Below are 24,411 nucleotides of genomic sequence, written 5' to 3'. Positions count from 1 at the left end.
ATGTTTCATCTTAGGAATGGCACAGATTCAGCACAGATCAAACTTCCCAACCTCCGCCCTGCTGCATCCGTATCTTCTCACTCCCAAAAACGTCTGTCCACGTTCTTGATCCCCTCCCTGCCCCAGTTCATTCCAGAAAAAAAAAACATAATCAAATTTTCTCCTCTCCTATCCAACACCCTTTCCTTTCCCTCTTCCAAAGACTCAAAAAGCCAAGCTCTGGGACACTTGCTCCCTTTCATGCACACGTGGTTGCTCCAAACCAGCAAATCTGAGTGTCCTCCAGAGCCACCACTGCTCTCAACTGGACTGTGCAATTAACCCTTTCCATGCAGGAGCAGACTGAGGTGTCAGGAAGGCCAATATCCACATCCTCCTGGACATAACCACAAGCTGCCTCAAAGACAGTGGCAGCAAGCACCACTGCAATTAGGACAAACAGGTTAATAATCCATTTTCCACACTCATATCCCCCTGGAGTGAGCTCCATGGGGTTTCACGTTATGCAAAAGGCACATGGTATTATTTCCACCTGCTCCCCTGTTGGATTTTCCTAGTGTCCCCTTCTCTTTATGTACAGAAGTGACCCCCCCAGCCCTATAGCATGCCATGAACCATGAACAGCTGGCAGCCATGAACTGAAAACCTGGCACTGGCATGCTCACCTGAACTCTGGGCAACACTGCTCTTAATAAATTTATTCTCACATTTAGAAAAAGTGGCAAAAAATCCTTGTGAACTTCAACTAGAAAAGCTTTCAACTAAGGAAAATCAGATATTTTTACAACAAGCTGACTAGTGCAAAAATAAAAAGGAGGGTGGGGGAAGAAAAAAGAAAGTTTTTGTGAAGACAGAAAAGAGCTGCTTTGGGGGGGATTTTTTTCCAGTGCACATATCCCTTGCAGATGAGCCACTTGGCATTTCAGCTGGCTCATTTCCAAACGCTGTGCAGCCACAAGAGTCTGCAAACGCTCCCCAGCAGGCTCCTCTCAAGGGGAAAGACTGACTCAAGCTGAGTGTCTCCATGAGTGTCTCTGCTTGTCCAGGTCCCCACTGTGTTGCTGAGAAGTGCCATTATCCAACAGCTCTCCCAACTGGATCTGGAAATTCACTTGGATGGGTTTTTTTGGGACCTACACAAACAGACTGACGATGACCAGTGGGATGCACACGCCAGCTGGCTGCTCTGGTAGACAGGAACACTGCTCCCAATGGATATTTCATCTGTGTATTCCTGGAACATCCAGGAGTGCAAACTGCATGGCACAGAAAGGCTGTGCCAGGAGCACAGGAGGCGCGAACGGCGGCGAGAACACGGCCACGAGCTCTGCAAAGGCTGTGCTCCCCTTTCATTAGCATCCAAGAACAAATGGGTTTCAAGGAAATTGGACCACCACCACCCCTTCCCGAGCAAACTGGACTGGAGCTGCTGCAAAGCTTAACTTAGAAATCCATTTTTTTACTGCTAATGGATTTTATGGGTCCCTCTTGATCACAACTGGAAAAATGATGGCATCCGAGGTCCAGAAATAACATAACTTGAGCCTGGCTCTCAGCATCCAGCCCACCTGCCTTCTGCAAGGGCTGAGCATCCTGACCAGGAGCACACTCCTTGGGTGGGGAATAAAGGACCTTAACAGCAGCTGCAGGAGGCAAAGGGATCAGAGCAGGTAGGGCCATTCCAGAACAACTTTCTCCTTCCAGGTCCGCAGTGAAACCTGCTCTTCTAAGGAGAATGGACAAGGAGGATGCTGCTGGTGTCTGGGAGATTTTTGTTGGACACAGGGACATTCAGCAAAACAGGAAGGCAGATGGGACAGAGCATGGGCTCCAGGATGCTCCACACCCCAGCTCTGCAGGACACAAAGGGAAACCAGGCTCAGACCCCCCCTCCATCCTCTGCCTCTTCTGGACGGCGAATGCATTTCACATTAGCTAATAAATTGCTACATCTTATGTTTCTTAGCCTGCTGGAATGATGAATATTTTGGAATGTATTTTGAATGGTTTCTTGCCAGAGTGGAACAATCATCCAGAAATCTGAAATCAGAAAGCTGAAGAATGGAAAGCCCTGTCTTTCCAGAGTTCACCGCAGTTTGAAAAGCACAACTCCCAGCAGAGGAGGCAAAATAATGATTATGAGAGATCCTGTGAATTGAGGCCCACAAGGGATATACTGGAAACGACAATCCTTACCATGGAGTAATAATTTTTGCCTCCAGGTGATGAATATATTATAGGATATCTGTTTATTCCTGCCCTTAATCTGCCTGAAATGTCAGATACTCTAACCTGTAGAGTCGGACAGGACAACTGGACAATTTGGGGGACCTGTGCAGAAATGTGAGGTATCTCAGCCACAAAACACTGCTTTTGCTCTGGTGCAGGGTTAGCAGACAGCTGCTGCTGCTCTAGCAAAATTTAACACAATTTAAGCCTTTTATAAAGGAATCACACCCAATGCCAGACCAGCCAAATCCTCACCTACCCAGGAGTATCTCAAGACCAGAAAAAGGTTGCACAGCTCGCCCAAATCAGTTCCTGTGGATCACCAGGCACCAGGCTGAGCCAGCTCAGCACAAACCCCAAGCCTGGATGGAAAGTCTCCATGGATAAAGGAGACCAGAAGTGGTCTGGTCTCACTGGAGCAGCTCCAAGAAATAAGCTTTTCTCTCCCCCATAGAGATGGGCTGTCTAGACACATTGGCAAGGCTGCGCTGCCGCATTTGCAGTGCTGCATCCTTCTCACATCCAGCCTGTCAAATACAGCAAATTCCTGTCCCCCAGCCTGTTAGCATGGGCATTTTTTCAAACTTCCTAATGTTACTCACGTCCAGAAATGCCATTATGTTTAATGAGAAGTTTTAAAACAGATTTCTCCACACACGCAGGACGACATCTTAGATTTTCTTTATCAACCCTCTGGCAAAATAATTATTTCATTAAATATTTTTTCCTAACAACTAAAGTAAAAATAAAGTAAATCGAGTACAAAGTATTTTTAAGCCAAGAAACACTGATATGTGAATATAATTTGCAATGGAAATGCAGGAAAAAAATTGTTCTCCAAATAATAAAAATACTACTCAGCAAAACCTTTGGGAGTTAGGTGATGTTTTTCACTGGAAAAACAATGAGAATATTTAGAGAGAGCCTAGCCTCAGGGCCATGTCCAATACCGTATGGAAGTGCAGATTTAAACCCATCCACATCAAAGCTGCCCTGAAATAAGCAAATTACCTTCCACCAGATTCAAGACTGCAGGGGTGATTAGTGTGGGTCACACAGATTTCTCCATCCTCAGAAGTCCTCAAAGCAAAAAGCACATTAAAATTCCATATGGCCCTAGAGTAGAGGTGGACTGCCAACTCTCTTTGTTCATAACACATCCAGCAGCCCCGTGCTTAAGTGGGGTGCAGACAAAAAGCAAATCAATAAAACAAATAAATAAAAGTGTGATTTTAATCAAATCAATCCAAATAAATCACAAGTGGGATGCACTGGCATTACGTTCACGCTGTTGACCTTCACAGCACAGAAAATAAAATAACAGCAAGTAATGAAAGCACTTTCAGTGTGTGGTATAAAGGTACAGAGAGCAGCTGTTTCATTTCAGCTGCATACACAAATGATAGCTGGTGTGTTGGTGAGTCCTGCAGCCCCATTTCCCAGCCACTGCCAGTGCTAGCAGGGCACAGAGCCTCAGATCCCCCCACTGCTGCACTGCCTCACTGACTACTGACCCCACACCTGGCATTTAGACAGATTTAGACAGAAGCATCCATAGTGTTGGAACCCTGGATGCTGAGAATTTTAAACTTTCTGTGCTTAAGGAACAGACCCACAAGAGAACACTGCATTTGACATGAGGTTGTGGAACTGGCTTCCAAAATTGATAGATAGCACAGGGATTAAGGGTGTGTAGTTGGTTAGAAGTGTGCAATATCACAGGGTGGAAAACTTAAAAGTTTGGGGATTTAGAATATAGTAATAAATATGAATCAAGATGGAGCTTTTAGGTTGTTCTTTACCTTCTTCTTCCTTCTTCTCCATGGGTTTGGGTGATGTTTTGTAATTGGGCAGCAAAGTCCACGGTGCGGGCTTTGAGGGATCAGTTACTGGGTTAAAAGGGAAAGTAATCTAGGTGTCCTTTCTTAATTGGATAATTTAGCCTTAAAAGACTTTGTAACAAGAGATAGTTAGCCATTTTGTGCCTTGCTAATGAAAGGCTGCAGAACTCATGGTTGTGAGACCGTTTCACTGATAAGAAATAATAAACATCTGAGTCCAAACATGAACTATCATCTCAAGTGCCTTCAATCCAGACCCAGAGAAACTGATACCATGGGATGGGCTTTCTCTCTGCTTCACTGCAGCATCCCTCAAGGGGACTTCTGAAACCACCTCCTCCCTAGGAAAGAAAGGTCAGCTGCTCCTGGCTGCTCACAGAAACCTCAAGGGCCTTCAACTTCACTTAGGAAATCTCTGCCAAACTCTCCGGTCCTGTCAGCAAGTGTGCAGGTCAGAGGTGTCCCTGTCAGAGGTGGCCTCCTCCCTCTCCCTCTTCTTCATGCAGCTCTCCACACATCTCCCAGAGCTGAACACCCTCTCAGGGCAGCCCCAGGGCCCAGCTAGGTGCTGGACAAGCTGAGTTGGAACCAAGCTGTGAGCAACCAGAGGCTCCACCACTAGCCCAGATGCCTGTGGGCACATCCTCCAAATGGCCCCACAGCCCAGCCCACTCACACCAATTCTCCAGGCTCCCCTGTGGTCACAGAAATTGAATTCAATTCCTGCATGGGAAATCCTACAGTGTCCTGATGTGCCAACAGCTGTACCTGCAACCTGCACAGAGCCTGGGTTTTCTGGTACAGGTCAGCTGCAAATGTCCTTCCATCCCAGGCACAAGGGATACTCCAGGATGGTGCTGTGTGCACTGAAACATCCCCTAGTCAGGTCCTGGAAGATGCAAATTGCTCCACAAAGCCCAGTGCCATGCAGCATGGTGTAACAGAGATCAGAGCACCCAAAGAACCCCAAACCAGCTGGGAGAGAACTAAAGCACCATGGGCTGGTCCTGAAATAGACCCTCTTTTTCTTTTAAGCACAGCTCATTAAATGTTTGCTGGAAAAACAGAAAAGCATTTTCCACAGAGAGGAGGACATCCAAGAAAAGCCCTTTTGGACATAAATTGGCAAGAGACTCCCAAGCATTTATCTTCAGCATAGAATGTGCTCTGTCAGGAGGGCTGTAACTAACAATACGCTGAAAAACACGCCACAGACTTCCACTGTATTTTACTTGGCACTAAGGGGTTATTCCTCAACACAAAGTATTCACAACTGGCATCAGTTAAATGAGAAATTACAACCTTCAAAAGACCTATTTAGCATCAGCTGCAGAAAGTATGAATTTGCCATGGGCTTTGATGACAACAGATTATTCCCCATAAAACGCTGCAAAGGCGCTCGGCGACAATGCTCGGCACGAGCTGCTGGTTCAGCAGGGGGGGATTGGGAATTCAGCACTTCCTGCCCCTTCTCAGGAGGCTGCTGCCTGCTTTGGGACTGCTCACATCCCTCTCCCCAGCTCTCCAGCTCACTGGCAAGCTCAGCCACAGGGCTGGGACACAGCGAGCTGGTTTCTGCAAGGGGCTTGCTAAACTGATGGCTGCTAAGCTCTAAGCAGGCTGCAAAGATACCCTGAACTCATCTGCCCCACAGTTCATTAAGGAGGAATATGAGGGAATCATCCCATTCCTTCAGGCTGGATGGTCAGCTGGAATAGACTGAAGTCAACAGTGTGGAGGCCTGGGAGCTCCATCGCCTCCTGATCCTGCACAACTCAGCCACAAACCAGGACAAAAGGCAGCCTCCCTTCCCTGTCCCTGGATTATTCCCACCTCCCCAGCAGGAGGAAAGAGCTCTGCCACCAAACTCCTCAGGCCCTCAAGCTTTTTTCCACTCAGGCTCTGGCAAAGGAGAGCTCAGAGCTGGGAATCCCTGCTGGTGTTTCTTGGGATGAATGCTGTGTCCATGCAGAGTGCACACAGGGGAGAGAGCCTGGGGAAGGGAAAGGCCATCACTGGCTGTCTGCGCTGCACCAGGGCTATCTTTAGTTAACCTGGAAAAAGTGACAGTCCAGAAACAGTCTCCACCCTGGCTCTCAAAGGGGGCTCCAGAGAGGTCAGCCTGAGCTGTGTTTTCCTGCCACAAACCTGGAGCCTGCTCGGTGAGCTGTAAAACGTTCCCGTCCCTCTGCTTGGCAAAAGCTTTTCTGTTTCCTTCCGCAGACTTAGAGAGACGGGGTTTTGTTGGGCAGATACCCTTTGTCTGCCTTGTCCTGGAAGCAGATTTAGCCATCCACAGGACTTGTGCAGCACCAACAGAGAAGAAAGGGGAAAACCAGTCCTTTTTGCAGGCAGCTGCAGCCCGTGGCACACGGCCTGCCTGCTCCAGCACCTGTAAAACCCAGCCTGCACCAGCTAACCCCTGCTCCTGCAAGGCCAGCAGTTGTCACCTGGCTTCAAATTCAGGGTGTCTTACTGGGCTGGGAAGAGGGGAAAGCTTTGCCATGGCTGTGCCACTCAGACTTGTTCATGCACAGCAGGAACAACCAAAGCAGGACCATCCTAAACTGGATCCTCCCAGAACTGTGCTACTGCCCCTGCTGGAGATTAGCATGGACACAGGCTCCAGACTGGCTGTGCCTTCTCTCACTGCATTCTCTGCTCCTTTCTAACCTTAAAGCTGGCTGAGTCTCATCCTCCCACCATACACACACTGACAGAGTTGTGCTTTTGTCATCCCAGGTTTTAACACGACCCCAGAATCCGAAGCCTAAAATAAAAATCAAATAGATAATTAAAAGCCATGATCCTTCAAGCAATGCTGAGACTGGGCTGTGCTCTTGCTGTGCTGGCATTGCACATTGAGGTAGTAAGTGACAGTCTTCCCATAAAGGCTCTGGGCACTCTGTTTAGTGAACCAGGCATCCTGGCAGTAATGGCCTGTTGTCACCATGATATTTTCTGAAAAATCCTCTTTGCCCAGGATTTTCTCCTGGGGAGCTGAGAAGCCTCAGAGAGGAATGAAAACAATAATTATCTGATTGCTGCTCCTGTGTTTGCTGCTTTGGAATGTGCCTTGGACATTGTTTACCAACAGGTGAATGTTTGACTGGTTCCATGTGAATTGTTTTAAATTAATGACCAATCACAGCCAGCTGTGTCAGACTCTGAGGAGTCAGTCACGAGCTTTCTTTATCATTCTTGCTAGCCTTCTGATGTATCCTCTCTCTTTCTTTAGTATAGTTTTAGTATAGCATTATTTTAATATGATATATAATAAAACAATAAATCAGCCTTCTGAGAACTTGGAGTCAGATTCTCATCTCTCACCTCATTCTGGGGACCCTCACAAACACCACAGCCTGTCATTAGTCAGCTGTTTTGTTTTAAAAGCTGAAGTGTGTCAGCTAAATCCACCTGCAGAAGCAAGTGTTGCTCTAGGCACTCCCAGTCAGGCACAGAACTAAAGGCTGAAATGCTCAACTTTAGAAAGTGCACAGGACAATCTCAGCCATTTCCTGGACCACAAGTCAGACGGCAATTTCTATAGGGCAGAGCGTGGAAGGCAAACCCTGGAGTCCTTTAGGGAAAAATAAGACCTTTTAAATTGACTCTCCCAAGCCAAGATCATCAAGTGAGTGTCCTGGAATCCTGCTTTATTTCCCGAGCTCTGATGGGAAGGAGTGCATCACAGCACTGTCATCTGCTGCCACGGATCCTGCCCTCCCAGCTCACACCCTGCCTTCACTCAGCACATAGCTCAAGTGCCCCCTGATGAACAGAGACACTTTCCTGAATCAAAACCAACAGGAGCAAAACCCCAAGTCTCCACACAAAGTAAACCCAAGTTGTATTTCAACCAAATCAGGTCCCAGCATTAGAAGCATTACAGGAGCTGGAGATGAAAATCTCCTTTTGAGCTGGAAAACGCATCCCTGATGAAGGATGGGTGAGTTACTAAAACAAATACTACATTTGATTCTGGCTAACAGGACTCTGCTCAGGGGAGCTAAAGTACTCCCAAAGATTATCATTTATGCACAGCTGACTTCAAGTTCTCTTGCTTGTTGAGCCCAGGCTGTGATAAAACCTACAGATTTCTCCCACAAACCTCTTCTGTTGGTCAGGCATTTGTTTCTCAGTTGCTCTGGCAGTTTTATGGAATCTACCACCTGGGCACAGATAAAATACCAAAACCCTCAGTCCTGGGCATGGGTTATACCCTTTCCTGGTTACCTGCCAGCCTATGGCCAAAATCAGGTGTCCCATCCTCAGTGCCTGCCTTGGGAGCCCTGCTGCTGCACTCCCCCAGAGAGAAGGGTGCCCATGGCCACCCTCATCACAGATCTGCCCCAGAGCTCCACGAGCACTGGCTGAAACAGGCCAGGCTGCCCCAAAACAACACCAAATCCCTGCAACTGCCCAGACAGCTTTGGCGTGTCCTGTCCCAGCAGGCAGCCCTGGTTACTGGGACCAGCCTGCCTCACCTTCACCTACTCCCCATGCTTCCAGTTTTCACATTGAAAGGGCTTTGACTTCTCTCAAATCATCAAGAGGAAATAGATGTCAAAGGTTTGAAACCCAAACACTTCAAAAGTTGCTACTGACAGTAACCAAAGGGGTTAGAGGAGGGGAAATGCCTCCTGTTTGCTAGAACAGAGATGCTGCTCCTGCACCATCTCCTGCTGTGGGTCTTGCCCTTAAACTGCAAAATCAAAAAAGAGGGAAAAGCTGCTGGAAAGCCCCATCAAAGATCTGTTCCCCTCTCCTGGCTTCCTGTGCTCCCTGCTCAAAGCCCAGCTTGCCACACTGGAGTGAAGCGAGTTGAGGATGCGCCCTTTGAAGCAGCCACAACAGAGAGAGAGAGAGAAATAGAGAGAGAGGGAGGACATCCTCTCCTCAGGGACCTGCTGAGGACATCCTCTCCTCAGGGACCTGCCACACAGGGCTGGGCTGGCCTGGCCACCAGCACAGCCAAGCCAGCCTGGAATGTGTGGCAAGCAGGAGACAGGCAGTGATGGGGAAGAAGCCATGGGGCAGAGCTCAGATCAGCCTCCCACAGGAGATGGGTGGTTTTGGATTGTGCCCTCAAATCCCAAATCCCTCGAGGTGCCTTCCAGAAGGGCAGCCCAGCTCTCCCAGCTGGTTTCAGCTGGCTGACCAGAGGAAATGCTTACAATGCAACGTGCTCTTTGCCTCTGATCTCATGGCAGTTTTTGAGGAATTGGCCAACTTCAACCACGTTTTGACCATTTGAACAGAAATCATGAAGGCAATTTAGCTCCTATTAGTTTTTTGAAAACCTAGTGGCTCAGTTAAAGGAAAGAGGATTACTAATGACAGCAGCAAAGACCAAGCAGCTGGGTGAGCCCAAGCTTCTACAAGACACAAGAACCCAGAGTCTCACCCTGCTGCTCTAACAAAACAAAGGAAAATGCCAGCAGAGCTCAGCCCAGGCTGCTCCATGGGCATCCCTGGAGGTGCACAGTGGCTTGAGCAGCATTGCCACCCACTGCCACCCTCACATAACCCCCCCTCACCTTCCTGGTAAGACCAGGACTGGAGGAGCTGACTGAGCAGATTTTGGTGTTTTTAACTATTAATCGTGGGGAAAGCAGAGCTGGAGACGATGGGGAGTGCAGCACCAACTGTGCCTGTGTGCCCTGCAGGGAGGGAACGCAGCCCCTGCTCCTGGGGGGACACTGGCCACCCCACCCCGGCCATCCGTGCTCCAGTCCCCGCTGCCACAGACCTTCCTGAGGGCTTGGGCCAGTAGATGGCACCAGAATGACAGAGAAACCCCTCTGCATCTCCCCACATCTCCGGCAGCAGCATCCCTTCCCCAACACACAGCACGGGGCACTGGCACCAAACGATGGCTCTCAGCTCTCTGTTTTAAAAGCCTGACTTCTTCAGGGCTTCAAAAGTTCTACCAGTTTCTCTAGGAAAAAAAAAGAGATTTCCAACTAAGAGATACCCTGCCTTTTGGAGGCTTATCTTTTTTTTTTTATTCCTGCATCTTAGATGCTGCTTTTAAATGAAACACAGAAACAAAGTATTTGCCCAAAGCAGCTGCTTTCTCCATAATTGCTTTACTTTGGAGAAGGCTTCCCCTATCCAGCCAGAACTGACAGAAGTTCTCTGCCTGCTGCATTTGAATAGGATCTGCATTTCTTGATGTAGAAGCAATTCTCTTGTGAAGTGCCAGGCTACATTTTTAGGTAAGAAAGTCCCCTTCTCTTTGGCTCTTGTGGACAGAGCAGTGCTGCCTCCCCAGCTCTCCTCTGCTGTCAGATAATGACAACATCCCTGATTCCAGTGGGTTCAGCATCATCTCAACACTCTCAAAACAAGCAACAGGACAGGCTCAGCCAGGGTAGACATTTTCCCCAGGAGGTACCCACCTCTCTCTTGCACACCAGGTGTGCAAGAATTTTTCTCTTTACAAAGAAGATGCCCCAAAACAGAATTAACAGCCAGTGCACATCCTGCAGCAAAATCCAACAATGTCACAGAGAGTTAAGGATGATCCTATTCCCACTCCTGCCTTGTGGTACCTCCTGATCATCAAGGTGGAATGTTTCCAGAAGGACCTGGGCAAAGATGATGGTGGTCTCCAGGGATGGTCTCTGCAGCACAGACAGGATACCCCCAGGGAAATGCATTTTTTAGTCCCTGTCTCAGCTGTGACAGGTGACAAGATGTGTGTGGGCACTACGTGGTGGCACCAAACACCCTGGAGCTGCAGCCACGGCTCTGCCTGGGGCAGGTCTCATGTGCTTAGGGAGGCACCAGGATAGACTCAGAACCTTGAATCCTGCTTGGAGGATCTGGGACAAATTCAGAGACCACCTGGCTTTTCACACCCAGACTGAGTTTTGAACATGGCCCAGCCCAGCAAAGTCTTTAGAGCAGTTTGATGACTTTGATCTTTCCCCAACATCCCCGTTATTAATCACACTGAAGGAAAGTGTAATTCCTCCAAACCAAACCATTGCCAAACCATTTCTCGGCACACTTTTTACTCTATGTCCCTTCTAGGAACAGAGCACATTTGGAAACCTCCACAACTCCACACTCCTTGGCCAGCAGCACATCCATGACCACATGTCCACAAACACTGAGCTTTGGGGCTGGAAAATGACCATGCCAGCCAGGTGGAGAAAGGCTCCCATTGCCACAGGCTCAGCGGTGGAGCAGAGAACCAACCATGAGGGCTTTGTTTAAGGAACCTTCCTGGAAGAGCTGTCCTTCTGCAGCTCTTTCGGCATTCCTGGTTTAGCAGCTCTCTCCCTGCTGGTGACAACTGAATGCACAGTTGTGGACACAGGGGGTGGGTGACTGCTCTGATCATCCCAAACCTACAAACCCTTCTGCTCCCTTCCCTTGGTGCCAGCCTTGCACAGCCACCCCCAGGGAGCTCACCCCACCACTTCAGAGATGCTCTGTCCCATGAGGATGCTGAGCATGTTTATCCCTCTTCCCAGCACTGATTAGATTTGCAGCTCTCCCTGTTTTCCTCATTTTTCCCAAAGCTGGCAGGGATGCAGCTACAGGAGACACTGCTCACTCAGAGCCTCAAGCTGGCCAGAAATAGCAGAAATCACACACAACAGCCTGCTGCCTTCAGAGCTGCAGTAAACTCCAAAGAGCTCCTGAAATACAAGAGAAAGTTGGGCTATTCCCATGGCTGGTGTTTGCCCTTCACAGCCCTGCAGAGGCTTTCCTATCTCTCTTATTCCTAATAGAGGGATTTTGGAGATTTAGGATTTTGGAAAGGGGATTGTCCCATAAATGTGAGGCAGCTGGTTCACATAAGGGCCTGAGTTATGATCAGAGATGAGGACATTGCCTTCCTGTTGTGTTTCTCGCTATGTTTTGGTTCAAACCTGTAAACAGACTCGTACCAAGTGGATCTGTGCTCTCCATCTGGTCCTGTGTTCTGATTTCCTGGCAGGAACATGCCTGCAGCACATCTCCCATCCCTCAGGCCGAGCTGAGCTCTTCAGTTGCTGTGTGGGACTCAGCCACAGCATTTCACCCAGTTACCCCACTGGTGAGACCAATAATTCATGGCTGACAAAAGCTGCTCTTCCAAAAGGGCTTCCAGACATTCATGGATGCAGCAGCCAGCGCTCTCCTTTGGAGTTATTTCTAGTGATTACACAGCATCCCACAGCTAAAAAATGCATTTCCTACCTCCTCTGAATGCATGTCTGGCTTTTGCTCCCAGCCATTGGCTCTCATTCCACCTTTCTCTGATGGATTAAAGGCAGGGGGGAGAAAGGTTTCTACCTAGAAAGTCACAGAAATGTGGATGTCACTCCATCATCACAAGTGTCTGGAAGAACCCTTGCCACTTTGTGGCCCAAAAGGGACAGTGATCCATCACACAACCTACAGTGCTCCCACTCAAGAGTGGAGATCAGGGAAGCAGAGCTGAGAGCAAAGCCCTTCTGAGGATTCCTGGGGAGCAGCACCATGGGTGTAGCAAGAGAGGCAGGGAGAACAGGGATCCTGGCATCACAAAGCAAGAAAACCAGGATTCAGCACCCAGCTCCACACAGAGCTCTTCAACTCCGCCAGAACAAGACAGACATCAGCTCTCTCTGGTCAGAGGAACACACAAAATACACAAAATGCACAAAGGCAAAGATGAACCTGCCCAGACTGATGAAGAGCAGCTTTCTGGGGTAGTTTTCCTGCTAACCACATCCTAGTTTTTCTTTTCCATCATTCCATCCAGTGACTGTGACCCTTCCCCATCCACACTCAGCTCCATGGGTGCCTCCTGCCCCACAGGCATCCCAGCTGAACACAGCACCCTGCCTGGAATGGGGGGGGAATTCAGAGGCAGCACCATTGTGCTGGCCAGAACAGAACAGATGAATCTCAGGATTAAACAAGTTCCCACTAAAGTCACACAGTCCCTGACACTTGGGAGGATTCCCTTCCCAAGGTAGGATGAACTCCATGCTGTTTATTCCTTTGTCTCAACAAAGTTTCCTTCCAAGGAAATCTCTTCCAAGGTCTCCTTACCCTCTCTAGACCTGGGGGGATTTCCCTACTGCCTCACATCTGCAACGGCAGTAGGTGGGCTTGGAAATCAGTTTTTACTTGAGCCTTAGCACCTCTTCTTTCCTTCTAAACTGGAGCCAGAGCTCTCTTTACCTCTTCTCTGGACTCTTTTGGACTCAGTTTGCACCTTCTTGACACACAGAGCCCACCTGGAGCCCTCCCCAGGGCCAAGCAGCACAGGGAGAGGATGCCCCACAAACAAGGCCAAGCTGTAGGACATGCTGGGGGTGAAAAACATCTGCCTCTCATAAAGATGTGGTGTTCTGCATTGAGCAGCAGAGCTGGTCCAAGGCCAGACAAGCAGATTTGCAAAAGGCATGGATCCACAGCACTCCAGGGGAGCCTCTCTGCTCCCAGTTCATCCCAGATCCTGTGCTGCTCTCCTTTCTCATTCCATCTTCCTCTGATGGATTAAAGGCAGAGGGGAGAAAGACTTCTACCTAGAAAGTCACAGAAATGTGGATGTGGCAGTCACAGCTGCAGGATCCACAGCACTCCAAGGGAGCCTCTTTGCTCCCAGTTCTCTTTGCTGCCCTCCTTTCCACACTGCACTGTGACATGGGGAAATCTCTGTGAACTCACCAGAGGAGCACAGGCAACCTCTTCCCCCAGCAAGCCCAACTTCTCCCCTGGGAATCAGTGGTGGAGACGAGAGGGATCCACCCTGCCAGGGCTCCCCTGCAGCTGGAGGCCTTGGCTGGTGGCAGGGCACTGGGCAGGAGGCTTCGCACCAAAATAGGTCATTAGTGAGCAACTGGAGCTCTGCATTCTTCTCCAGGCCCTGCATTTTCCTAACGGGAATGCCTCAGAAACCCAGTGGGGGGAAAGAGGAATTTACAGTTCCCTTCCAAAAACCAGTCTTTGTTTGTTTGATCGTTTTTTTAAATGATCGAGTAACTTGTGAATACATTTTCTGATGATTCCCACATCCTCCCAGCTGGAGAATGGCTCATGAACAGACTCCAAGCTCTGTAAATGAGCTTGTTAGTCATAAGTCTTCAAACAGGCTTGATAAACAACTTTCAGCCTGCAGGATATTCATCAACCATTCTGTCTGCCTGGTCTCCTGACACTAATTTATTATTTACAGTGAGAGATCCTTCTCCTAAATCACAGGTGATTGTTTCTTTTTACTGATTAGTTGATTTAAAAAAAAAATGAGGGGAAACAATGAAAAACAAATCACAAACAAGCATAGTGCTGCAAGCACTTATTCCTGAGCAGTCCTCCTAGTTTCCATGACACGTATCAGAAGTTTTCCAAATGAAACAAACTCTCAGTAACGATCTTTTTTGGCCAAACACTCAAGAGCAGGCTGTAGCCAAGAAAAAGAGTGTGACCATCCCAACCAGCCGCTGGGAATTTCACTGCCTGCCACCAAACACGCCAGGGACCTTCCAGCTGATCAGCACGTGCTGCTCCTTGCATCTCTTGGGCTTGTGGAGAGCCCAGGCACCCCAAGATGTTCAGGAGATTCACATTCATGTGCAAAAAATCTAAACCTGAAAGCCACCCCAGCCCATGGGTGGCTGCACAAAGCAAACAGCTCTGGCCCCAAGGGCATGGGGTGCACTCAGCAGCACCAGGTGGGTTCCCTGCAGGAACAAACCTTGCTGAGGTTGCTCCAGGTCTTGGAAGGGGATATTCTCAATGCTAACTCCACAAAGACAAGCAGATGCAATAGCAGTTTGCTGGGGATGGTGCAGAAGGAGGAGAATCTTCCCAAACTGCTGTTTAAGCCAGAAAATTCCAAAGCCCCTAATTAAGGCTCAGGGTTGTACCCAGTTATATTGGTAGGAAAATTGAGGCATGGCAAGGTGATCCTGGTCAAGTTATGGGAGGGAGTATAAAGTAAAACAGTGGCCAACACACAAAGGTGTATTTGAGCAACACAAGACAGGCTGGGTCATCTGGTCTCATGTTTGGAGGAAGAAAAGCCCTTCTGTTCCACTTGAGATTTTGGGTGTAAGCCTTTTCTGGGTAGGCTGCTCCCAGCACCAGCACACACCTGATCCTAAAAACCTGCCCTGCAGTTCTCCCAAATGGAGCAGCCCTCACTGCCTGGGGAACACACAGAGCAATCACCCTCCTCCAGGGGCTGCCTGCTGTGTGTGCATCAAACCCATGCTGTGCTTCCACCCTCACCTCAGCTCGCCTGGACACACATGGACAGAGCCCCATCAGCACTCACAGTAAAGGCAGCAGGATGCAGAGCTTGGCTCTGGGCTGGTCTTGAGAGCTTCTTCCTCTCCCTGAGTGTGAAATCACCAACACATTTCCTCTGACAAGCTCAAGTACTTGACACTGGGCAGGCAGCACTAGCAGCCCGTGCCTACAGCCAGCCTTCCCTGGGACACAGCCTGGTCTCCAGCCTTCCTGGTTCACAGGAACCATCCACCCTGAGCAGGAACTCTGTGCTGGATTCACAAACCCCTGCTCTGTGCTGGATTCACAATCCCCTGCTCTGTGCCCTCCACCCAGGGTACAGGTGATGCTGCTGGCAGGACGATCAGCACGGAGTGCTACCGGCACTTCGGGCCGCAAGGCAGGGAGAGGGCTCTAAAGCTTGATGGGAAACCAGCCCAGGCCTGGTGGGGACAGGAGCTGCCTGCAGAGCCACCAGCAGGGCCAGCCCTTTGCAGCAGCAGCCCCAGAGCATTAACACTCTGTTTTCACTGTTACGGCTCAGGCACTTTTCCCTTTTAAGTCCAATCCATCCCCACCGAGCCCCGCCGCGGCTGAGCTGACACGGGGAGAAGTGACAGCTCTTTGAAAGCTGAAAGCATCCCCGGTTTGGTTTTTTTTTTCTTTAAACAAATGTGGATCGTATTAGTGACACTTCCAAAAAAGAAGATGATTTCCAGAGGCACTGAGCAGGTCTGAGGGCCTCGCTGGCACACTGGCTGCAGCTCAGCCCAGCTCTGCCACCACTCACTCAGAACAACAAAGCCCAGAGCAGACAGACCACTGCAGGCTCCCCACGAGCTCAAATCCTCGACCTTCACTGCTCCAGCACCTACACTGAGAGGGCTGGAAGCTGCTGCCTTCTGCAGCCACCCACCCTTGCTCCATCAGCACCAGGCACCCTGCTTTGATCCCGGTGCCCTGCTGCTCCCTTCAGAGCCTGATTCCAGTTTCCTTTCCCAAGCCTGCCCACTCAGCAGCTGCTGCTGGCAATTCCCTCTTGCCCCAGACTGGCAGGACCAAGGGGAACTTTGATTTTGCTTTGGTCAAGGAGGCCAGAGGAGAAGTTCATCTGCTGGTGGGCTCAGAGCAGGAAGCAGTGGCCCCAAGCTGCTGATGAGTTTCCAGCTCTTGGTGCAAAAGCAGTTTTGCTGCCTGAGCAGCTCATCAAGACGTGGAGAGGGTCCCAGCCAGATCCTGAGCGTCTCTTTGGAAGTTTGCCCTGCCCAGCAGTCTTGCTGACTGGCTGGAGTTTCTCCTGTAGGAAAATTTCTCTAGCCAGAATGGGGGGAAAATTTGGGTGGAATATGAACTGGATGCTGCAATAGGATGTAGTGATTTGTTAAGAGTGCAGCTGGCTCCCTTTGCCTCTCATCTAACCTTCCCTTCCAGGAACACGAGGCACCAGGATGTCCTGGGCTGCCACCCCAAGGCAAACGTTCACTTCACATGGGCACGTATGAAATCCAGACTGTCTGGGACGGTGCTTTAAACTGTGCTGTAACCTTTTCTCGGCCCCTGGAGGTGAGAGAGGAGCCCAGAATGCTATGTAAGCTGAATTAGATGCTCCCTGGCTTGCTCATCAGGCCTCTCTTGGCCTTCACAGACTCATCCTTGCAGATGCTTTCCACTGCAGGAGGTGCCCTCAGCTTCAGCACCTCTGCTCCCTTCCCTTCTCAGCCAGAATCCTCCAGACACTCTCACTTGAAAGAAACTTCTCTTTAAGTGATGCCCCCAAAGTGCCAGCAGACAGGCAGGGCAGCTCTGCTGAGCTCCCATCCCCACCTCACAGCATCTTCCAGGGATCAGCAGGGCCCAGCAGGAACAGGGCAGGAAAAGAAACATGGATTAGAAACACAGCACAGATTTCCAGGGCAAACCTACATTTACAATGCAAAGGTGAGCAGGGCTGTGACAAGCTTCAAATTATCTCCAGCTAAGGAATGAAATGGACAGAATTCTTCCCTGTGAGACCCTGGCACAGGTTGCCCAGAGAAACTGTGGCTGTCTCTGGATGCTGGAAGTGTCCAAGGACAGGCTGGACAGGGCTGGCAGCACCCTGGGACGGTGGGAAGTGTCAGGGTTGGAACTGGATCATCTTTAAGGCCCCTGCAACCCAAACCATTCTGGAATTCCATAAAACCAATCATAGCTGAAAAGCCCCTGAAGTGCTGAGGAGCTTTGGGAGCTGTGCTGGCCCTGGACAATGGGAAAACTGTCCCAACACAGGGTGACAAAGGACAAATCCCTGCATTGTAGGGCTGGTGGCACCTACATCTACACCTGTGAGTTTCCACTGAGTCTGTAACACAGAGCCTCTGTAGAGATCTCCAGTGGGTGGTAAGAGGTTGGATTTGTGCTGCATCTCCCCCTCGGGGGGGGCACTACTGCCATCCTTCTCCATGCCCTTCAGACTGCCATTTCACCCCTCCTTGGAGCTGTCTGCTCTCCCCCAGAGCAAACAGCGGGTTCTGGACATATTTCCCACATGCAGCGACCAAACAACAGGTTTTTCTTGGGGGAACCAGATGAAAAACCTGCTCCACCACCCAAGCAGAAGCTGAAGCCTTTCTGTACCCTGCATGTAAAGCCAAGAGGACAGTTCAAGCATCAGAGCCGTGGACAACAGCTCCTCCAGCCAGACTGTGCTGAGTCTCACTTCAAATCTCCATAATCCGCCCCAAAATCCAAGGCTCCTTTAGGAAAGGCGAGCAGGGTGGGGAAGCAGCAGTGCAGTGATTCATCCTCCCCAGAAACAGAGGCCCAAGGCTGGAATACTGTGACACTTGGTAAATATTCGTGATGTACTTCATTATGCAACAGAGGCCCAGCAGGAACACAGCTCCCTCAGGGCTACTTAATATGGGTTTCAAAAACGATTAAATATATCATAAACAACTCCCAACCAGGAATAAACACCTATAATCCCATCAAGTCATTCTGGTGATGTCAAAAACCATGGGAGTCAACTCGGTTACCGGGGGGAAAAATAAAAATACATCTTTGAAGGAATTACAGCCCTGTAATTCTGTGTCTGCCTTGTGAAAGACCCAACTCTCCCAGCCCCTCCTGGTTTTGCTCTGTCCGTGCTCTTGCTCTTTTCCTTTCAGACTCCCTCACATCACAGATTTTGATGCATTCTGCACTTCTGCTGAGAGGAAAAAGGATGGAGGTTCCAACTGCAGACAGCAAAACCGCTCCATGCCCGCACAAAAATACTCCACTGGCCGAAAAAAAAAGACCTTTTTTGCATGACTCAAGGCTGCTGGTCAGGTCTTCAAACACTAATACTCATCAACTGGCACACACATAAGTGGTCCATTGAATCACATGCAATGACTTGTGTGAGTAAGGCCTGCACAAATTAACCCTGAGATAATATTTTCCCATGCAATCACTGCTTTAGACATCATCAAAAAGATGGAAAATAGACCGGCTAGCAGTGGAAACTCAGTGCAGATGACAGAAAGCTGATGTTCATTAAAAGGTTCGAGCAGTTTAGACCAAACCTTTCAGTTTTATGAGAGATTTCAAAATCTAATTTTCATGGAAATGTTTTCATTACATTAAGGGGGGAAGGAGGGAAAGTAAAAACCTTCGGCAAAATCTTTTTCAAATTAAAAAGTTGGAAGCTCTGAGTGGATGGATTGAAAACACAAATACCATCAGCAAATTATGAGACCATGAGAACCAGGAAGCAAAACTGATTATGATCAAAAAAAAGTGAAATTCACAAACAAATAGAAGTTTCTTTTCACCCCTCAAAAGGAAAAGCACTCAAACAGAGCCAGCTCCCTCCTGTACATTCACATAGCTCTTTTTACTTTGTTAATATCAGTACCTTGACCACTTTCGTTTATTTCCTTGTGCCTTTTGTTTTTAAGACTCCAGATATGTGGCAGAGCCACATTTCCATCTTCTGTCTTTGCCCAGAAGCTGCAGAAATTTACATAACAAACCCAAAACGCTTTCCCACTTCAAACTGCAGGATTCAGGGATGCAAGAAAAGTGTCTGACACCGTGACAGTCGCTGCAATAATCACACATCTGCCAGCCTGAGGTCAAAATTAGATAGATATGCCCAAGGAACACAAATGGAAAGGAGTTAATCAAGCTTCTAACAACTGCTTGGTGTTAGTTATCTCAACCTTCATTCAAGTGAGCTCTCCTCAAAGCCTCGAGGATACACGCAGTAAAACCGGCACGCGCAAAGATGCTGCCGACCAAGAACTGCGTTTTTCACACAGATAATTTACAACAAGCGCCTTAAAAAGAGTAATGATCTGATCCTGGCTTTTCCTAAATCGGTTTCTGGAAGAGGAAAACTCTGGAGAGTCTTTCTTGAGGAAGATTCGCCGCTGTTGGTGGGGACTGAGGCACCGGCGGCTTCCCCGGCTCTCGCCGCTGTAACCTGGGGACACCAGCACCAGCTGCTGCCCCAAGACTCTCTGTCCATCAGCAGGACAAGACAAGAAGAAAACTCCAAGGTTTAATCAATTTTCCCCTCTTCTATCTATTGGTTGTACATCCCTTGTCTACGGACTCAGCATTTTCTGGGAATAGGGGCTGTGATTTACTAACAAAAGAGATGCTCAATACTCCGAGATAAAGCAGAGGTTTGCAAAGAAAACCCTGCAGATGTCCCAGGTGCTTCTTCTCACCTTCATCCTCAGCAACTCAGCAGCCCAAGGAATTGCTTTCCACATTTCCAAGCAGTGGCAGAGCTTTTCCACCTCTTCTTGCAATTTTTTTTTTTTTTTGGGTGAAGGATGGGGAGGCACAGGAGCACAGACAATTCAGGACTTAGACACTCTCTTTTACTCCTGCAGCAACCTCACTTGTTCTGATTAAAAAGAGGCAATTAAAGCAAAACAAATAGCCATGTGGGAGCAGACCCAAAGTCCTCCAGCTCAGGATGCTGTTTCAGACAGCCAGGAACAGCAGTCAGAGGGTTTAAGCCCAGGCAGCAAGGGAGAGATCTCTGCCCCAGCTCATCCTTGCAGCCTGTGACTGGCGGCTCCCTGAGCCGGACAGTGCCTCCAAACACTGCTGCAGTGAGCGGTCATGCTCAGCCCTCCCTGAATCTGCCAGTCCTTTCTTGAAATAACACCTATTTCTGAGCTGAGCCCCATCACCCAACAGTGAGAAGGCTGAAAAAGCCTTTCCTCAATCTGCTGCCAGAGCAGAGGGGCTGAAGGCACTGACTGACCTGCCCGAGCAGAGGAACTCACTCACCTTGTCCCAGCAGGGCTCCTGGGATTTCCTTGAGAAGGAGCAGCAGCACTGAGGGGTCACGATGCTCACTGGGACAGGAAAAAAATAATGGGGGGACTCAGGCAGCCCGTGCTCAGCTTTAATTGGGAATCAGCCTGATTTAATCTGCCAGCCACCTGAGTGCCAGCACTTTTATACTGAAGAGAGATTAAAGGACAGCAAAAACCCCCAAACACAGAACTTGAGCGTGTAATGGACTGAAGCGTGGTTTATTCACTCCTTACGAAAGAAATCCCAGCGTAACAATTTTTCTTTTGCTGTTCATGCTTTCTCCACACCATTTTATGAGCCATCAACAGTGAGCCTCAAACAAACCAAGCAAAAAAAAAAAAAAAAGCAGAAGTCAAAAATGCCCATCTGAAAAAAACCCCAAACAATCATTGAGAATTACCCCAGAGCCACAAGCTTTGGGAACCCAGAGGCAAGTGACAGGTTTCTGTCACCCTCATAGGGCACAAAAGCAATAGGAGATCATTGCCTTTTCTGGGAAGTTTGGGGGATCCCCTCAGCTCAGCATTTTCATCCCAGCTTTAGCCGGACTCAGCAAAAGTTGAGCTACCACAGCAAGAGTTGGTTTAACCTTAACAGGTTATTTGGTGACAAACTGGAACTGGGATTGCAAAGCCTTCCCAGCCAAGCAGCAGAGGCAGGGAGGTTTGCCCTGATGTTTATCAGCTTTTAGATTAAGGTGTTCAGAGCTCCGAGTTGAAGTGAGCTTGGTAAGAATGACAGCTCCGCAGCGCTGCTGCAAACTCAGCTCCTTAACCCACGGACAGCTCTCCCTGCAAATGTTACAATCACAGCTGCTCCCAGGAATGTTTTTTTTCTTTTTAATAAGAGAAATGTTTTATCCTGAACATCTCTCAAATAAAACAGAGGTGAAATATTTCCTTCAATATCAAACATTCAAACAAAACCTTTTGTAATTTCTGCGTCAAACTTCTTAAGTTTTGTTTACAAAACCAGCACCAATAATTTGGTTTTCCCCTTCAGTTTAGGACAAAAATCAGGGGCAGACCAGTTGATTTTTCTTCAGCCTGGAAGAACATTTTTAGTATTCTTGAGAAATCCACAATTTCTTCAAACTGCTTTTACCTTTTCTCACTTAAAACCAAGTAGAGTAACTGAGCCCTGTGTTAGCTTTCCCACTGAACCAATTCTCATTTTTCACCCAGAAAAGCTCCTACCTCTGTTGCATTTCCTAGCTCCAGCACAGTCCCTTTCCTGCATGGATTGCTAACACTTCACAGGGCACACAGCAGATAGGGAAACTGAGGCACAGAGACTCCCAGGATATGCTAAATGCATCCATGAGAGAGCCAGAAAGCCCAGATGACAGCTCTGCCCAACAAACCTGGCAGAATTTATTCCTCTCCCTTTCTTTCTTTTCTGTCGTTGCTTACTTTAGAATACTTCTAAAACTTTCTATTTCACCGCAACGGTATTAAAACTTTTACAGCATTCAGAGAATTTCTAAATTATTTGAAGCTATAGTTTGGTCCCTGCTCAGCAGTGCTGGCTAGAAAACAAGCCCTTGGACAGCTTTTTTTTGGGTTTTTTTTCCCCCCTGCTTTAAGAGCAAGGTGAGTATTGGTGAAACACAGTTCTCCTTTTCCATGCTGACTGAGCTTGCAGTTGGCAAGGGGCAAAATCAGGAGTAAATCGGAGTAAATCAGGAGTGAATCCAAAGAAAATATGATAAACTAAATTGGGTACAGAGCAGAAGTAAAAAAAAAAAGTTGTCTGCATTTGATATCTTGCGGATTCTCCAGCGGCACAAGTTGGGGATTCGGGGGCAGCCGCAATCGCTGTTTTCCCCGCTAAAATACACACCTTTAGAGCCAGAAATTGCAGTTTTTCGGGTCCTGGGAAGGCAATAATTTAAAGCCATGTCCCAGCGGCGGTGGATGCGGCTCTCGGGGAGCAGAGGAGCCGCTCCGGCAGCCGCGCTCCGCTCGCTCCGTTCCGAGCGCTCCTGGAGGATGCTCCCCGCCGGGACCGCATCCGGCCGGGCCGAGCCCGGGCATCCCACGGGCGCTTCTGCAAGGAGCGGCTGCTTTGGGAAGGCTTCCCGCTTCCCCGGCTCGGTTTCCTTCGGAATACCGAGAAAACCACGTCGGATCCACGGAGAAAAGAGGGTCGGAGGCGGCTCCGGCGGGGAAAAAAAAAACAACACAGAAAACCAAACCAACAAAAAATCGAAAAGCGAACGAAAATTGCAATTCGCATTTTCGTTCGCTTCTCGTTTCGTTTTGTTGTTTTTCCCCCCGTTTTTCGCCGAAGCTCCCTCGGAAGCGATCCCGTGTCCGCAGCCGCGGCCAGCCCGGACCCCCACGGAACTCCCTGCGGCCGAGGATGTAATTATTTTAACAGAGAGCGGCTAAAGGGGGGTTACTGACCCTGCACAGCCCCTGCACAGCCCCCTCAGCCTTTCTGACAGCGCTGCCCTTGGAAAACAACACGCGGCGCTTGGAAAACGCCGCGCAAGCCGGCGCCCATCCCGCTGCCCACGGCCGCGGGGCTGCTGGGTCACGGCTACTCGAGCTGCGAGCTCGGACTGTTCAGGATGGGCAGCTCAGAGCCCGGTCTGGCCTCTGCCCTGTCCTGCCCGGGTCGGGGAGAAGCGGGGCTCGGGGCAGCGGCAATCCGCGGCTGCACTCGGGAGCCGCACTCGGGAGCCGCGCACGCACCCTCGGGCTGCTGGCGAGCCCCGGCGCTCCCGGCAGGGCACCGCACAATGGTCCGGACCCCATCCAGACCCCTGAGCAGCCTCCCGGTGTCCCGCTAAGCACGGCGCCGTGCCCGCTCCGACGGGCCGGACGGACGGACAGATGGATAGATAGGATGGCAGGATGGATGGATGGATGGCAGGATGGATGGATGGATGGCAGGATGGATGGATGGATGGAGGCTCAGCGCCTAGCGCGCCTCGCCCCGTCCAGCCAAGCGCCGTTCTCAGCGCACCCCAGCAAGGAATGGATGAGGGGGCCGAGCCCACGGGCCCGCTCCTGCTCCCCGGGATGTTCTCCGGTTCCCCGCAGGGTGCAGGAGCCACGGCACCGGACCCGACGGGCACGGCGGCGAAGGGCAGGTCGCCCCTTTCCCGGGAAAACAAGGGTTTCACACTCCGGCGGGTGCCGACCCCGCCGGGGCTCCCTGCGCGGCGGGGAAGGGCGGCTCGGGGAGCGGGGCAAGCCGGGCTAAGCACCGGCGGAGCCCCCTCGGAGCCGGCACCGCCCGCCGTGGCTGCCCCGGCGAGATATGGAAGGGGAGGATGCCCCCGCACTTACTGTCCTGCTGCGGGGTGTCGCTGCCGCTGGTCAGCCCGGGGGACTCCAACAAGCTCCGGCCGGGCTCGCCGCCGCCCTCCTCCGCCTGGGCGGCCACCATGTCGCCCGCCTCCTCCAGGTCCAGCAGGTGACTCACGGAGAAGTTCTTCTTGGCTTGTAAATTGTCCAGGCCGGCGGGGCCGTCGAGGCGGGCGGGCAGCAGGGCCTGCCTCTCCATGGCGTGGGCATAGCTGGACGCCATGGTGCCGAGCGGGGCTGCTCTGCCCTCGCCCCCCGCGGGCGCCCACCGCCCCCGCGCCCCCCCAGCCGCCGGCGCTTCCAGGGGGGGAGTAGCGAGGAGCGGAGCGGGGCGAGCGGGACGGGACTCGACGGCAGCGGCGGATAGGGAAGCCCGAAGGAGAGCGGGCAGGGCCGGGCTTAAAACATGCCGGAGGGGAGAGGCAGCGGCCGGCTCGGGGCGCCGGGGCGGCGGCGCGGGGAGCTGCCGCCGACCGAGAGGCGCAGGGCGGCTGTGG

General features: G+C 50.3%; 1 protein-coding gene across 1 annotated transcript in view; it reads right to left on the bottom strand.

Annotated features, from left to right (window-relative positions):
- The window catches only part of PRRX1 (paired related homeobox 1), a 39,572-nt gene extending 15,435 nt beyond the window's left edge, over positions 1-24,137 (bottom strand). The window contains exon 1 of the mRNA XM_066555974.1: positions 23,897-24,137. Within this exon, the coding sequence (XP_066412071.1) occupies positions 23,897-24,137 (241 nt within the window). The remainder of the gene's footprint in view (positions 1-23,896) is intronic.
- Between the last annotated feature and the right edge of the window lie 274 nt (positions 24,138-24,411).

This window comes from Molothrus aeneus, chromosome 9, assembly GCF_037042795.1.
Source record: "Molothrus aeneus isolate 106 chromosome 9, BPBGC_Maene_1.0, whole genome shotgun sequence".
NCBI lineage: Eukaryota > Metazoa > Chordata > Aves > Passeriformes > Icteridae > Molothrus > Molothrus aeneus.
This window is presented reverse-complemented; position numbering and strand designations above follow the sequence as displayed.